Here is a 17,472-nt window from a genome sequence, read left to right as displayed (position 1 = left end):
AAGCCAGCGTAAAGACTCCATGGCTGAAGTGGGGAGATAGGTGGAGGGGAGGAATAGTGGAAGGTGAAGTCAGAGTGGATGATATATTTGGCCTTGTACCTCATTCCAAGGACTTAGGCCTTAACTGAGAGAGATGGGAAGCCATTGAAGGGCCTCCAGCAAAAGAGTGACAGAAGTGCTTTCAACTTTTGAAAAAAATTTTGTGGTTGCTGGGTTGAATATAGACTTCAGGGAGCCCCAGGGCAAGAGTAAGAGGCCATTAGAGCAGTCCAAGTGAGAAATGCTGGTGGCTTGTACCATTGGGTAGCAATGGAGATGGTGATGGTGAGAAGAGATAGTTTTCTAGATTTTTTTTTTTTTTTAAGATTTTGTTGACAGAGAGAGACAGTGAGAGAGGAAACACAAGCAGGAATAGTGGGAGAGGGAGAGGCAGGCTTTCTGCCAAGCAGGGAGCACAGTGTGGGGCTCAGTCCCAGGTCCCTGGGATCATGACCTGAGTCAAAGGCAGGTGCTTAACGACTGAGCCACCCAGGTGCCCCTAGATCTTTTTTAAAGATAGAACTAACAGAATTTGCTGAAGGATTGGCCATGGAGTTCAGAGAAAGAGGAATCAGACTCTTTTGTACTTTTTGGCCTGAACAACAATGGAGAGTCATTTACTAAAGTCAGTGTTGTCAGAAGATAGTCGGTAATAAATCTTGTTTTATTTTAGTGGGCTGGCTTCTTTCTAGTAGAGACATACTTTTTTAACCTTACTCTGTTTATACAGGTTCCTTTTAACCATTTTCTTTTGGGCTGCTTTCCAGTAGAGTAACATTTTAAAATCTTTAATAAAAATTTCATTAAACCAAATACATATTCTGTTTTATGTATAATTTTTAAAGTTAAAATTTTTTTATCTAAATGGCTTTGAATTTTACTCTGCTATTCTACCTTTGATTCTTAAATGTTTTATTTTAAGGTACTAGAGAAGGACAGACTCGTCTAATCAGAGATGGGGAGAAAGTTGAAGCCTATCAGTGGAGTGTTAGTGAAGGGAGGTGGCTAAAAATCGGTGATGTTGTTGGCTCATCTGGTGCTAATCAGCAAACATCTGGAAAAGTCTTATATGAAGGGAAAGTATGTCAACCTCTACTTTCTAATAACCATTATCCTAAAGCATTAGACAAACATCTTCTGTTCCCTTTTCCCCATGCTGATAAAATTTTCTTTGGTGTTTGAGATTTAAAAATTCATTTCTATGGAGAAGATTTCCTATTTTTCCTGCCTTGAAATTGACTTTTTAAAAAGCTCTTTCCATGTAGGGAAGCTGCATTTCATAGATTAGCCAGTGTTTGTCTTTGGGTGCTTACCATGCATAAATTGTTCCCTACCATTTTGAATTAGGAGCTTCTGTGCCACCTTTCACCTAATGCTTTGTGCCTCGCTAAATTTAACTTGACAAGATACGAAGGACCCTGCGGGGCAGTGCTTTTAATGCGAGCATGTTTTGTGCCTGGAGCATGGTAACAGCTAATACTTTTGGCCTTCAAATCAACCAATTAGAAACCCTCCTTTGGCCTTAGAGTTAATGTGTAGTTGTAATATGTCCCCTGGCCCACCCCTACTGAAATGCTAATCTTGTAGCACATTGCACTCTGGTGAAAGTGTGTTAGAATAATTATTTTTAAAAGGATATATAATGTCTGTGATATATATGTCATTTAAGTGAACAGATACTTTAGTAATCATTTATCTCCTTTTTGTATTCCTATTGAAGGAATTTGATTATGTTTTCTCAATTGATGTCAATGAAGGTGGACCATCATATAAACTTCCATATAACGTTAGTGATGATCCCTGGTTAACTGCCTACAACTTCTTACAGAAGAATGATTTGAATCCCATGTTTTTGGATCAAGTGGCTAAATTTATTATTGATAACACAAAAGGTCAAATATTAGGACTTGGGAATACCAGTTTTTCAGATCCTTTTACAGGTAAGTTAGGAAAGTCTTCTGTACGTTCATAAATGTTGGTTGATTTTTTTTTTCTTTTTGCTTTTGATGTGTTTAAACATCCATTATGATTACCTGTTTAAATAAAAACCGAGATCCAAGATCTGTAGCAGGTTTTTTTTACTTTAAATTCATATTTTTAAACCTCAAATTATATAGTAATTCTATATTTATAGAAACAATTGTATGTTGTTCCTTTTTTTTTTAAGATTTTATTTATATATTTGACAGAGAGAGATCACAAGTAGGCAGAGAGGCAGGCAGAGAGAGAGAGGGAAGCAGGCTCCCGGCTGAGCGAGAGCCCGATGTGGGGCTCGATCCCAGGACCCTGAGATCATGACCTGAGCCGAAGGCAGCGGCTTTAACCCACTGAGCCACTCAGGCGCCCCATGTTGTTCCTTTTCAAGATTTTGTTTATTCATTTATTTTAGAGACAGAGACCACGCAGATGAGGTGGAGGTGGGTGGTGGAGAGGCAAAGAGAGAGGAAGAGAATCTTTTTTTTTTCTTTTTGAGAGGAAGAGAATCTCAAGCGGACTCCATGCTGAGCACAGGGCCAGACATGGGGCTTAGTCTCATAAGCCTGAGATCATGACCCGAGCTGAAATCAAGAGTTGAATGCGTAACTGACTGAACCACCCAGGCGTCGCTTTTCCCTTTCAAAAATACAGCCACACTGTAAACTAAATAAAACTATGAAAATTTAATTTAGTCATATGAAATGAAAAGAAACTCCGAAGTTCCTTTATATAGTTACTCCTTTTAAAAATACATGTTTTGGTGAATTTTAGTAAGTAAATTCTTTTCACATGAGGCTAAATTGGTTAGTTGGGCATCAAATCTAGGATTAAACTATGGGCAGTTTTAGTTTTCATGGGATTTGTGTTCCACATAATGACTTTTAAGTCAGTTTATAACATAGTGTACAGTATCTAAAATATTATAAATGGGGACTTGAGGGGAGGCAGGGAAAGGCAAGAAAAACAAATGTAAATGGCATTAGGCTCTTATACCAGTTTGTAGATTATAATCCTAGCAGTATTAGTCTGAGGCTTTTTTCCCAGGAAATGGATTATAACACTCCTTTTTATAAAGAAAAAGGACCCTGAGTTTTGGGTCCTGGGAACTGAGGCTATGGTACAGGAGGAAATAAAATGCTTCCTTTTTTCTTAGGTACAGGGCCAGCTCTCAATAAAATTCTGAAATTAGTACTTTATTATTAGTATTTTCCTGTTGTCATTTCTCATGTGCTAGTGCTCCTCCTTGTTTTACAAGGCTTCCGTATCCCTTCCTGTCTTCTTCCCTCACTGATACTTCACACTCCTAAGTTATCTCTTCTTTCTCTTTCAAAATTCCATTGCCCATTCACCTAATAAAGGTAATGTCACCTGCATGTTGACTTAAACAGAATTATCAGACTGACTCACTACTGAATAAAAATGATGTAACCCCTCCTAATAGTTGCACTTGACCAAAAAAAAAAACTGTTTATAGGGCCTGGGTGGCTCAGTGGGTGAAGCCTCTGCCTTCGGCTCAGGTCATGATCTTAGGGTCCTGGGATCGAGCTCCACATTGGGAATCTCTGCTCAGCAGGGAGCCTGCTCCCGCCACCCACCCCCACCCCGCCCCCGCCTCACTGCCTACTTGTGATCTCTGTCTGACAAATAAATAAAATCTTAAAAAAAAACAAAACTGTGTTTATTATCTGGGTATTCCGTTGGTGGAATTTCAGGCCACAGCACAAAAGAGTGAACACATGATTATAGTCTTGTGTCAGCGATTTTGTGGGGTGGAAGACAGATACTAGAGCAGCTGGCTCCGTCTGGAAATCTTAACTCTGGCTTTCTTTGCTCTTCCGAATCTCTAACTTTATAAGCATCCTTTTATATATATCTTTCCTATCGCAGACACCTCTGATTATTTCCCCAGAGGTACTAACAAAACATATAGTCACACACACCGCACATTTGTGTAAGCATAAATCAAGAGTTTGTGGCACTCATCGCCTTCGTGTAATTCTCTTCTCCAGTGGGTTGTAAGCTTCAATGGATACAAGCAATCTTCTTCCCTGCTGGATCCCCAGCGCTGTTTGACACATGAGTTAATGAATTCAGGGGTTCTCTAAAAGATTAACATTTGATGCCTGTGGTTTTGATAGCAACAGCAACAGCAGGAATTCTAGTGAATTTGTATAGGAACAGGAACTGATTATATGTGTATATTATCTAGGTCAGAGACCACCTGTGACTTCTCCTTTTAAATTTGAATTTTTAGTTATTTTAACATTTAAGGGCAGTGGCTAACACCTAATAAAGTAATAAAGTTGAGAAACCAAACTTGGAGAATCACTGAAATTTTAGTTTCTAAGTAGTCTTTCCTACTATAAGAACTGCTGACTGAATTCTGTTATTGTATCACATGACAGCTTTGCTCTTCTGTTTTTCCTCCAAGCTTAGTCTTCTAATGTAAGCGTTGTACGGTTTATGAAATTCCAAAATTTTGGCATACTTCAGCTTTTCCTTTGTTTGCATGCATAGGTGGTGGTCGGTATGTTCCAGGGTCTTCATCAGGATCCTCTAACACACTGCCTGCAGCAGATCCTTTTACAGGTGGGACGCAGTTTTGATAATTGTATCTTTCTTCATTTAATGTATAGCATTTTGCATTATATGGTTTTACATTTTGGAGACATCATCTAATAATAATTCCCTTATCTATATTCTAATTTTGATGGATCTCCTTTTCTTTAACTTCTAATTTTTGCTTTTTCCTGGAGTATTTTGTAGTTTTTCTCATGACTTTTAAATAGCGTATTATTAGAACTCATCGTTTTCTCCAGTGGTCCTTCTTGCAAGGAGAGCAAGAGTCATGAAGGGCATAGTTTTTAGAGTCAGATAGACCTTGGTTCAAAATCTGGCTCTACCACTTACTTGCTATGAGAAGTTGGCAAGTTGCTTAACCTGTCTGAGCCTATTTTTTTTATCTGTGAAATTAGATAATAGGGGAATCCACCAACCAAGACACAGCATGAGTGGTATTACTGGCGAGATTCTACTGATCACAAGCAAAGAAGGAGCCACGTGAGTCCCTGATACTGAATGAAGCCGTGCAGTCAAGAAGTCTGTTCAGGCATATTGTGCCTTAGCATGGAAGAACACAGTCCACCCAGGATTATTTCTTCTAGTCTGTGTTATTAATGGCCTTCATGAAGCCCTGGAAGTGTTGGTGTATCACTTCACAGTGACTTTATTTACCAAGGTATGCATGCCTCGGCATCAACACTACTGGGAAACAATTGCCACACTGGGACTTGAATGCAGCTGAAGAAGTCTCTGTTTTCAGAGTAGCTTTTGTCATATTTTATGATGCTCTTGTTGGATCATCAGCCAGAGTTCCTCAACAACATACCCAGTTTGGGAAGAGATTATTGGCACTTAAAGTATCCACTGGCCTTGCATAGATTTCTGTCTAAACCATAAATTGGACCAACACACAACCTTCGGTCACTATCATGAAGTTGTGAATCGCTCTCAGTGAACTTCTTCTCTCCTGTGAATGAATTGGTGGCCCAGATGCCCTTAGATGCACCCTGTGCATTGGTAACCAGTATGCTCTAATCACCGTCTATCAAGATCAAGCTAAATGTTGTGATGGCACAGTGGCTATTAAGGAAACCCTTGATGACATAATGCAATTCAAAAAGGTATTAAGGATCTGAAGAGTAGATAAGGCGATGACTTATTCAAGACATAGTGATGCCCTGAAACTTAGAACAACGTAGTTCTCAGACCTCATTAGCAGCTTTTTCTTGGAACAGAAAGAAGCTTCAAGCAATAGCAGCCAAATCAAGAGAACCCCTGAGGCCATCATCACTGGAGCATGTCTCACTATTGCACAATGTCAGTAACGCAGAAGATTCAGTGATTATGGAGATATGCAAGATAGCATACTAAACATCCAAGAGAATTTAGGAGTTACTAGGATAACTGAACCACACTATTATAAAAAACAGATAATAGTACCTACCATACTGAGATGTTATGAAAATTAAATGGCATAGTACACGTGAAGTTTTTAGCAAAATGACCAGACTATATTTAAGCCTTCAGTATTTTTAGTATATATTCCCCCACTTTTACCAGTAGCACTGGAACAAAGAGTTTTTCCCATGCAGCTTATAGTTTAAGGTCAGTCTTTTTTTTTTTTTTAAGATTTTATTTATTTCACAGAGAGAGAGAGATCACAAGTAGGCAGAGAGGGAGATCACAAGTAGGCGGGGGGTCGGGGTGGGGTGGGAAGCAGGCTCCCTGCTGAGCAGAGAGCCTGATGTGGAGCTCGATCCCAGGACCCTGAGACCATGACCTGAGCCAAAGGCAGAGGCTTAACCCACTGAGCCGCCCAGGAGCCCCAAGGTCAATCTTAATTCTCTTTTCTCTTCCTTATTTATGTGCTTCTCAAACTTCCAATGTCAGTTAGAATCACCTGGGATGCTTGTTTAACTCATCATAAGGTCCTTCCTGCAGAGATTATTCTGATACGCTAGGTTGGTGAGGAGGTAAAAATTACTCATGCCCTGATCTCTCACCCATGGATGCTGATTAAATGTTCTTTGTTGTTTGGTTTGCCGTTAGTAATTTTAAAAGCACCTTATACATTTTTAAAGTGAATCCAGTTCAGAGAACCAATAGGCTGTTATGGGTGGGCTCTAGGAATCTGCATATTGAACAGGTGACTCTCATGTGGTTGAAGAACCACATTTAGAAAAGTGTAGGATCATACTTCGCCTCATAATTAATGCCCTGGACAAGTTCTTCAGCTTTCTTCTAAAATACTGTTAATAATAATGGTATCTAATTGATATTTAAATGAGTATACAAATATAAGATGCTTAGCATGAGGAGCACCTGCGTGATACAGTCAGTTAAATAACCAGTTCTTGGTTTCAGCTCAGGTGGAGCTCTCAAGGACATGAGATCAAGCCCTGCCTTGGGCTCCATTCTGCTTGGTTTTCTCTCTCCCTCTCCCTCTGCCCTTCCCCCTGCATGTGCCCGCGCACGCACACTCTCTCTTTTTCTCTCTCCTACAAATAATAAATCTTTTTTAAAAAGATGCTTAGCATGCTACCTAGTATATTAGTAAAAAACAAAAAAGCCTCTTATTCTGTGTTCTTCATTATTTTAATCTATTTACATCTGCAGTTTTGGGTTTTTTTTCTTTTGTATTGTTTGCTTCTTCTATATGTGTTACAGCAGTTATACTAACTCCTAGATATTAAATTCAGAGGAGCTGGAAAAGTAGCTCATCTTCTTCCCATGAGGGCTGATCCAGGACTCTGACCATCTCCTAATCCTGCTGATTCATTCTCTACACTGTTTTTTCATGTTCCTTTCTTTCCATTTTCAATGAGAATCCACAAGTAGGATCCCAAATATGAGACAGTGCTATTATCATAGCATCCCTAAATCTTATCTAGTCTCTTTTTTGCTTATGTACTAGCTAATCCTATTTCAGTAGAATAATGTTCACATTTTTTATTGTTTTTAATATTTTAAGGTTTTCTTTTTATGTAATCTCTGTACCCAGTGTGGGACTTGAACTTAAAACTCTAAGATCAAGACTCTAATGCCAGCCAGGCACCCCACGTTTACATTTCATTATGGAAACCTTTTAGTTTTTTCTGTCCAATCCACTGATGCTTTTTCAATTCGTTACTATCTATAATTATAATGTATAAGGCATCTAATGTTTATTTTGTAATTTGAGAATTACTTTTAAGACTAACATTTATCACCAACTATATGCCAGGTACTATTCTAAACAAATTCATAGCCCATTTATTATGTGTATAAAATGCCATTCTGAATTGTGACTCATATTGAAAATAAGTTACTCTGTGTAGAGAGGAACCTTTTGAACTTTAATTTGCAGTTACCTTTGCTTACTAGATGTGTCACTGCATTTCAGGTGGTGGTCGTTATGTGCCAGGGTCTGCCAATATGGGAACTACCATGGCTGGAGTTGATCCATTTACAGGTATACACTTGTCTACTTTTCGTTTCTTTTTCTTCTTCTTCTTCTTTTTTTCTTTTTTTCTTTTTTAGATTTTTAAAATTTACTGGAACTTTTATTTAATGAAAGATTGAGAAATCTGGTATCTTCTTCTTGCTAGAGAACTTTTCATATAGTAGATCAAGACCAAATTTCTTGACCTGGCTTTTAGAGTATTCTCAGAATTGTGGCATACTGCACATTAGACCCATGTAGGAAGCTTAAAAAAACCTCATCCAGAGATGCTCACTGAGTATGTTGCTGCCCGGGTTTGGGGCCTCGGCAAGTATAGTTTTCATAATCTTCCAGTGTGATTCTAATGTGTAGCCAGGATTAAAATCTGCTTTTCTGTCATAGGTCTGGTCTTCTTACCACCCTTACAAAACCTGAGGGTTGTTTTTTGTTTTTTGTTTTTTGTTTTTTGTTTTTTTTTTTTTTTTGCGTCTCTCCTTTGTTCATTCTTAATGTATTGAGAATGTTCTTCAGGGGTGCCTGGGTGGCGCAGTTGGTTAAGCATCTGTGTTAGGCTCAGGTCATGAGCCCGGGGTCCTGGAATTGAGTCCTACATCAAAATAAATAAGTAAAATATTTAAAAGAAAGAGAATGTTATTTACTGTGCTCCATGTTCTGTTTAAGAGGACCCAGAAAAAATTTGCTGTTGTGATTTAGGCCTTTGCTATCTGATCTTCTCCTGACCTCCTGACCAGTTAACTTTTCTTTTTTATTCTTAGTATCTTGCCTAGAGTCTGACACATCTTACTTGTTCATCGTTGTTGAATATAGGCAGACATGCTTCCCTCTTTTTGACTGTTAATAAAATGCAGGACTAAATTTGTGGTTCACTTCTTGAAAGTTTGACACCTATCCTGTCTTGTGTTTTCCCTACTTGTTATTTTCTACAAGAGACTAATATATGTGGAACATATATGTTCTTGACCATAATAAAATATATACTTGCAAACCAGCCCTCTAAGAACCAACTTGGTATGTGATGATTTTTGTAAGCTCTTTTTTCATTGCCAAACTAACCTGAGTGGTGGTATTGAAGTATAACATAATGATTCAGATTGAGGACTCTCGAGTGAGAATGCTTAGATTCAAATCTCTGTTCCACTAATTTTTACCTATTTTGCCTTGAGCCAGTTATTCTGTTCCTGTGCCTCTGTTTTTCCCATTTGTAAAGTTGAAGTAATATCTACCTCATGGAGTTGTTAAGAGTTCACTAAAATTACAAAATGTATATAAAGCACTTTATGCAGAATAAATGCTCAGTAATTGTTAGCTGTAGCTGTTGTATTAGAAAAGAGTCTGAAGTTAACCGTGCTTGCTGCCATTTTTCAGAAGTTAGAGTTTTTAACATTTGGGTACATATGCTGGACTTTATATACGTTCATCTACCTTATTGTCATCTCTTACTTATACAGATGAAGTAATATCCTTCACATTGCTCTCTACATGAGCCATACTGCAGCCAGTGATCATTTTACAGTCAAACTTCGTTTATACTCTCATTGATTAAAACCCTTTAATGGTTCCCCATTGAATATTTTTTCTTAGCTTCCTCTCTGCCTTTTTTCTACCCAGGCATAATGGCCTGTGTCAGGTTCTTGAGTATCCCATGCTATTTTCTCAGGAGTTTGGTAGATGCTGTGCTGTTTTAGAATACTTGAGCCCTTTGCTTTGTTATTTAGACCACAAATTATTGTTTGGCTTTTTCCTCTGTTTTCTTTTTTCTTTTTTTTTAATTTAATTTTGGAATATAGTATTTATTAAATGATATTTCCTGGGCATTCATATATGCCCTCTGCTGGATCACGTATACCTTCATAAGCTCTCATTGCACTCTGTACTTTTCCTTCTTGTTTTATCTCATTGTTTGGATGGTATTTGATTTGCATTCTCCTTACCACAATGAGACTCTAATGACTAGGACTTCAGGCAATGTCTTTTAACTCGTCTTTGATCACACCAATAAATATTTTATGCTTTTTAAGCAATTAAAATTAATTTTGTGTATTTATCTCATAACTTAATCTTTACCTATCTTATTCCTGTCTCTGATATATTCAGAAAATTTAAATGTTTTATACATATTTTTGCAAAATATCTTAATTTTTGCATTGGGACTAAAGTAAGATTTGGAACGCAGATAAAATAAAAATTAGATTTAAATTATGCTTTAATTTACTTTAGTCACTATGTATTACACTAAATTTTCATCCTTTGCCAGTTGTTTGTCAGACACTGCATTTTGGTCACTATAATAGGAACTTAGGAAGTAAAAATGCATAAAAGACTAGGACACTTTCCCTTTAGGAACCTACATCTTGGGGAGATTTATTGAAATGATCATATGGTCTTAGTATTTCTGTAACTGACTGACTTCACATAGCATGATATGTTCTCTAGCTCCATCCATGCCATTGGAAATGGCAAGATTTCTCTTTTATTTATGGCTAATATTCCTTTGTGTATGTATATACCACATGTTCCATAGGATTTCACTCATAATGTGGAATTTAAAAAAATTCCACAAATGAGCAAAGGGGAAAAAGAGAGTCAAACCAAGAAACAGACTCTTAACCTTAGAGAACAAACTGATGGTTACCAGAGGGGAGGTGGGTGTGGGTATGGAATAAACAGGTGATGGGGATTAAGGAATGTACTCATGATGAGCACCAGGTGGTGTATGGAAGTGATGGATCACTGTATTGTACACCTGAAACCAATATTACACTTTATGTGGAATTTAACTGGAATTTGAATAAAAACTTATAAAAATAAATAAATGATGGAGAAAATGACAATACCTACTATATCATTTGGAATAAGCAGTAAAAGACATGAGAAGAAAGAGATCAATATGCCTTACTTAAGATGGGAATGGAAGGTTTCATAATTGTGTATTCTTTGATCTTTTAAAACTTATTTAGATTGAATCTTAGAAGTATGAGGGATGTAGAGAATATGAAATGGAAAGGCTTTTGTTTTACATTTAAGCTCCCAGTCCAAAAACTAAAATTTATTACATCAACAAATATAATCCATTTATAAAATCTTATGATTTTCTTTTTTCTGTGAGTTTTATTGCGTGCACAGAGTAGTTACATATCTCAATAATTGTGAAAACAAAGTCCTACAATTAGAAGAATCTCAGTTTTGTCTAGTCCTTATGATTTTAATCATCTTCTGTTCTGTAAATAGGGAATAGTGCCTACCGGTCAGCTGCATCTAGAACAGTGAATATTTATTTCCCTAAAAAAGAGGCTCTCACTTTTGACCAGGCAAACCCTACACAAATATTAGGTAAGTGCATTTTAATTAAATTGTTTTCTCACATATCCATAGACTCTTTGCAGTGCACTCAAGACTGTTTCTCCTCCTCACATGAGCTAGGAACTGGGTGCTTACATGATAGAGACTTCTGTTGTGGGATTACAAAACTGCGTCGACTGCAAATACACAGTCTGATAATGGACCCTTAATACTTGCAAGAAGCCTTATACAAATATAAGGTAAATGCTTTATGATGATTTTAATGAAAAAAAAAAACTGAAAGGGAAAAATATAAATCCATTCCCTGAAATCTTAATGTTTTCAGGGAAAAAAAAATAATGAAGACAAATGAGTAAAGCGTTTGAACAATAAGAATTTTCTCTTAAAAAAATTACTTGCCCTTAGAAATAATAATAAAAGGCTGTTCAAATTGTCCATTAAAATGAAACTGCTCAGTTGACTTTAAATGCTTTTTCTGTTAACTTGTTTCTCTCAAAACAAAATGGCAGGTGCTTTCTGGACTGAGAATACTAGCTCTGTTTGCCACTACTACTTCATGAGAATTGAGATAAGATAACATATACCTCTCAATATAAAATAGGGGTTTTTGGTCAGAATGAACCTTTATACTGTCTTTATAAAAATCATTCATAAGGGGTGCCTGGGTGGCTCAGTCCATTAAGCTTCTGACTCTTGATTTTGGCTTAGGCCATCATCTCGGGATTAGGAGATTGAGCCTCATGTCGGGCTCCACACTCAGCAAGGAGTTTGCTTGAGGTTCTCTCTCTCCCCCGCCACTGGTCTCTTATACTCACTCTAAAATAAAGAAATAAATCCTTTAAAAAATTGTTTTATGAAATGTGGATATGGTAACAAAAGACAGTATTTCCATCAAATATGTTTTTAAAGTAATGTGATGCCAAAAGCACATATGGAACTAAGTGAATAAATTAAATATTATAAATAGACATTTAACTCTTCAGTTAATTCATTAACAATCATAGACGTTGACATAAGTTGGCTAAAAGCCATTATAAATTTTTTCTTTGAGAAAATAGAGGATTGACTTGACTTAGACTTGGGTATAATGACATGATGTTGCTTTGAAAACCAAAAAATTACAAGTTCGATCTACTTTAAAACTTACTTAAAGCAGAGTTTCATAAGATCCTAGAAAATAAAGGTAAAATAAAAATCATCACAGTAACCTTTCTTTTCTTTACTGTGCTCAACGAATAACACTCATAGGCCTTATCCTTATTTTATGGTATTTGATAATTGCCCTGAAAAGTCTTACCTTCCCCTTGGTATATGGTGGAATACTCTTACTGAAAATTTTGACATTTTTATATTACCTTTGGTTAATTATAGTTAGAGAATTTTAAAAGTTTGGGTTTGGGTTCTAGGTAAACTGAAGGAACTTAATGGAACTGCACCTGAAGAGAAAAAGTTAACTGAGGATGACTTGATACTTCTTGAAAAGATACTGTCTCTCATATGTAATAGTTCTTCAGAAAAACCCACAGCCCAGCAACTTCAGATTTTGTGGAAAGCTATTAACTGGCCTGAAGGTATGGAAACAGTCTTTAAAATGTAATTAAAAAGCAGTAAGTGTATCTTTTCATTTCTATCAGTATTACTGGTGTTTCCAGATTGAGTAAAAGTAACCCCTGGTAGTTGTAATTCATAGTCTTGATTTGGTCTCATGCCTTATGAGAATCTGAATGGAACGTAATGAACCCCATCCATGTACCATTTCATCCATTTCAGAGCTTTTCTGGATCCCTTGCAAACCACCCAGGAACGTTTTGTAATCTATTAACCCAGGTTATGAATGTCTGCTATAATTATTTTTTTAACTCACTTAATTCTTTTTAAATTCCAAAAGTGTCCTTTCCCTTATTATTACTTTTTCATGCTGTTGATTAGAGAAGAAAAATCATATGTCCTGCTTAATATCCCAAATTGTGAATTTGGCAGATCACTTAATGTGTTCCACTGTCTCTATAGTTCCTGCTAGACATAAGTAGATTCTGGTTCAATATTTTTTTTTTTAGGTGAATATCCTTTATAAATGATGCTGCATACTACCTTTATATCACAGGGCACATAATTTCTGGATTCCTTAATTTTAGTATGCTAAGATTATAGAGTGCGTTCATTCAGATGGTGTCTGCGCAATCCTTGGAATGTAAAGCCCTCCACCAACCTGTAAACATCCTATTAGCATTTGTCCACTGGAATTCTATTAAAAAATACTTCCCCTCTAGGGACACCTGGGTGGCTCAGTCGGGTAAGTATCTGACTCTTAATTTCAGCTCAGGACATGATCTCGGGATTGTGAGATCTAGCCCCGATGTGGGTTCTGCACTAGCCCCTAATTGGACTATACAATAAGTGTAGAGCCTGCTTAAGATTTTTCCTTCTCCTTCCCTGCACCTCCGAACTCACTTCCAGTCATGTGTCCACTTTCTTTCTCTCTTAAAAAAAAAAAGCTTCCCCTCTTCAACTCTTTGGTCTTTTTAAAAGCAAAGTCCCCATCCCATTCATTCCACAAGGATTTAGTGAATACTCAGTATGTATCAGGCTAGATAATAACCCATTTAAATTAAATTATCTTTAAAGCATATATGATCTTGTAGCAATAAATCCAGTCTCTATAAATAAGAACAATTAATTAACAAAAGTTTAGGAATACGTGTATTTTGTAAAGCAGGCACATGGTTTTTAACATTTTCTGAAATGGTCGTGTGTTAATGAAATAAGATTCTTAAAACTGAGTAACAGTCATAGGAATTTTCTGGGTTTTTATAAACATTAATGAATTTTTCTTTTTAATAGATATTGTCTTTCCTGCACTTGACATTCTTCGGTTATCAATTAAACATCCCAGTGTGAATGAGAACTTCTGCAATGAGAAGGAAGGGGCTCAGTTCAGCAGTCATCTTATCAGTCTTCTCAACCCTAAAGGAAAGCCAGCAAACCAGCTGCTTGCTCTGAGGACTTTTTGCAACTGTTTTGTTGGCCAGGCAGGACAAAAGCTCATGATGTCCCAAAGGGAATCACTAATGTCTCATGCAATAGAACTGAAATCAGGGAGCAATAAGAACATTCACATTGCTCTGGCTACATTGACCCTGAACTATTCTGTTTGTTTTCATAAAGACCATAACATTGAAGGGAAAGCTCAATGCTTGTCAGTAATTAGCACAGTCTTGGAAGTTGTACAAGACCTAGAAGCCACTTTTAGACTCCTTGTGGCTCTTGGGACACTTATCAGTGATGATTTAAATGCTGTACAGTTAGCCAAGTCTTTAGGTGTTGATTCTCAAATAAAAAAATATGCCTCAGTATCAGAACCAGCTAAAGTAAGTGAATGCTGTAGACTTATCCTAAATTTACTGTAACAGTGGAGATGTGGCTGAGATTTTAAATTGATTAGTGTTTTTTCTCACAGTTTACATGACTGATTACAGATGGTAAAAAAAAAAAAAAAGGCTGTGGATTAAGTAAAATTTCAGATCTTGTAAAGTGGGGGTAAGAGGAGACAAAGAAGAAATAAAATTTTTGCACTGATGACCTGTGAGATTTTCCTGTGTGATGTGGGTAAGTTTTCAGGAGTTTAGAAACAAATTAAGAATGAGCTAAAATCAGCAAGAACACAACTGCTCCAGTGGCATAATGGCCATACCTTTGCCACATAAGAACTTTTATTTATATAATCTGCTTTTACTACTTACATACCCCAAAATGTTACTTGTCCGTGGTTGACTTTTATTTAACTACTGCTGTACTCATTTTTATGCTGATTCTTTTAACAGGATCAATATATTTCAAGGCCTTATTTTGATAAGTACTTTGGAATTTTCAAAAATTAAGTTTTGTTATAAATTATTCCATATATTGAAAAGATATAAAATAATTTCTTCATTTAAGTTACTTGTAAATAGAAATTATATTTGTTTGATGGTTCATTTGTAGATGAAGGAAAAGCAACTGACTAAGCTGTATTAGGTTGTATATCAATTCAGAAAGATGAGATCCCAAATTAACTCCCAAGTTTATGATCCAGTTTCTTTCACCCCTCCCTATTTGAGGTAACTTTATTATTCATTCTAGTTTTGATACTAGTTTATTTTTCGTCATTTCCATTGGTCTCAAAGGGAATTTGGAATGTGTTGAATTTTATCAAGCAACCGTGCAAGCAATAACAATGTTACTGGCAAGTCCAGATCCTATCATGTAAAACTGGTATTTTTGAGCTCCTAACATGGTCTGGGCACGGGGCTAACCACTTTGATATTTAATTTCCAAAACCCCTTAGATGAAGGGTGATGGTGTCTCTGTTTTCAGAAGTAAATATAATGGGAGGAATCATAATGGGAGAAAAAAAGTGCATACCATACTACTAGAGAGAGGCATCACAAATTTATCTCTGAACATCCTAGCAATTAACACAAAGGAGAAACCCGCACTTTAATTATGTAATTTAATGTGTTTACGAGAACTTGAGTTTCTTTCTTTTTTTTTTTTTAAAGATTTTATTTATTTATTTGACAGAGAGAGATCACAAGTAGACAGAGAGGCAGGCAGAGAGAGAGAGAGGGAAGCAGGCTTCTTGCTGAGCAGAGAGCCCGATGCGGGACTCAATCCCAGGACCCCGAAATCATGACCTGAGCCGAAGGCAGCGGCTTAACCCACTGAGCCACCCAGGCGCCCCGAGAACTTGAGTTTCTTAAGAGAGGCATAACTATTCCAATTTTTTAAAGTGGGAAAGATCTTTTCACAAAGAGGACTTTGCATAAAATAGTGGCAGCATTCTCAACATTTGTGGTATACAAAACCACCAGTTTACTGGCTTAATGACAAATTGCAAAGAACAATTCTTCCCTAATAAGAGAGGAAAGATTTTTGACCATTGTATTGATTCAAGGAAAAACTTGGAATATCAAAAAAGAATAGGTAAAATAGAGGGAATGTGTATTTTGCTGAGTATTAAATTGCAACTTTGTGATGTGTACTCAGATTTTAAAAATTCTGTTGGCTGGCTCCATTAGGAACCTTTGCTTTACTTTTTGTTGAATTGGGATTTAGATGGTTAAGTCAAAATTAAATGGAAAACTTAAGAGTTTAACCCAGGTCAGCCTGGTTCCATTGCAATATACTGCTTTCTTGTGAACATGTCCAGTCTAGCATGCAGTTTTAAGTACAGAGGATTTATCTACGTATTTTGAAATACTAGGTAGAACCTTTGAATGATGGGAGGACATTAAGAACATGAGTTCAAAAAAAAAAAAAAAAAAAGAACATGAGTTCATTCTTTAAATTGTAAGGCGTAGCAAATTGTAAACACTGTTTGCTTCTTATAGTGTACAAGTCTTTACAACAACTTTATAATATCAGTATTTCATGTTTATTAAAAAATTATAAAATACAATTTATCTAAAGAAAAAAGATAATCCCACTTGAGAAATAAGTGTTATATGATGGTTTTGTGATATTTTAAAGCCTTTTTCATTTTTTTCCCATGATTCCCTTAATATTTTTTTGTGAATATAAAAACATATATTCATCAAATAAAACACACATCAAATAAAAATTGCCTGTAATCCCACCACCCAGACAGAACCATTCTTAATGTCTTGTGGCATATTAGTAGGTATGTAAACATGCTTTTTTTTCTTAAGAGACTGTGTGATACACATTGTTCAATAACCTGATTTTTAAACTTGATATACAGTATGCATATCTCCACCTTAATAAATACAGTACATTATATGGATATATCCATTTCCCATTATCCAATATTGTTTTAAATTTTCAGCTATCAAGCAGACTCAAACAAATATCCTAAGTGTGTTACTAGTTCCTTAGGCTACATTTTACACATGGAATTGATGGGCCAAATTAATACACATTCTTTAGACTTGATACATGCTGTCAAGTCCCCTACAGTGGTAAAAGTATTGGAGTTAATGTCCATATTGCATTTGAAAGACAGTTGCCTGCAAAAGACATACTATTGTTTTGATTTCAGAACTATTATCCTCCATCCGGCATCACATTTTTTAAATGAGCATGCTTCTGTTGTGATCCCCCCACTCCCCTGCTCTAATTTTGCTACTGCCAGCCCATGGGAGTTGCAGTTTATG

At 36.4% G+C, this 17,472-nt stretch overlaps 1 protein-coding gene across 3 annotated transcripts in view; it reads left to right on the top strand.

The window, feature by feature from the left end:
- PLAA (phospholipase A2 activating protein) overlaps window positions 1-14,897 on the top strand; it is a 39,576-nt gene extending 24,679 nt beyond the window's left edge. Inside the window, exons 8-14 of one of the 3 annotated variants that reach the window (XM_047699305.1) lie at window positions 962-1,119; window positions 1,760-1,979; window positions 4,534-4,605; window positions 7,961-8,029; window positions 11,249-11,350; window positions 12,727-12,891; window positions 14,162-14,897. In XM_047699305.1, coding sequence (XP_047555261.1) covers window positions 962-1,119; window positions 1,760-1,979; window positions 4,534-4,605; window positions 7,961-8,029; window positions 11,249-11,350; window positions 12,727-12,891; window positions 14,162-14,727 — 1,352 coding nt within the window. In that variant the 3' untranslated portion in view covers window positions 14,728-14,897. Of the gene's footprint in view, window positions 1-961; window positions 1,120-1,759; window positions 1,980-4,533; window positions 4,606-7,960; window positions 8,030-11,248; window positions 11,351-11,440; window positions 11,560-12,726; window positions 12,892-14,161 lie in introns of those variants that run through there. The other 2 variants (XM_047699307.1, XM_047699306.1) reach the window with 2 other exon arrangements.
- Window positions 14,898-17,472: the final 2,575 nt, after the last annotated feature.

This window comes from Lutra lutra, chromosome 13 (assembly GCF_902655055.1).
Source record: "Lutra lutra chromosome 13, mLutLut1.2, whole genome shotgun sequence".
Lineage (NCBI taxonomy): Eukaryota > Metazoa > Chordata > Mammalia > Carnivora > Mustelidae > Lutra > Lutra lutra.
Note: the sequence above shows the minus strand (reverse complement) of the source record. Positions and strands in the feature narration are given on the sequence as shown.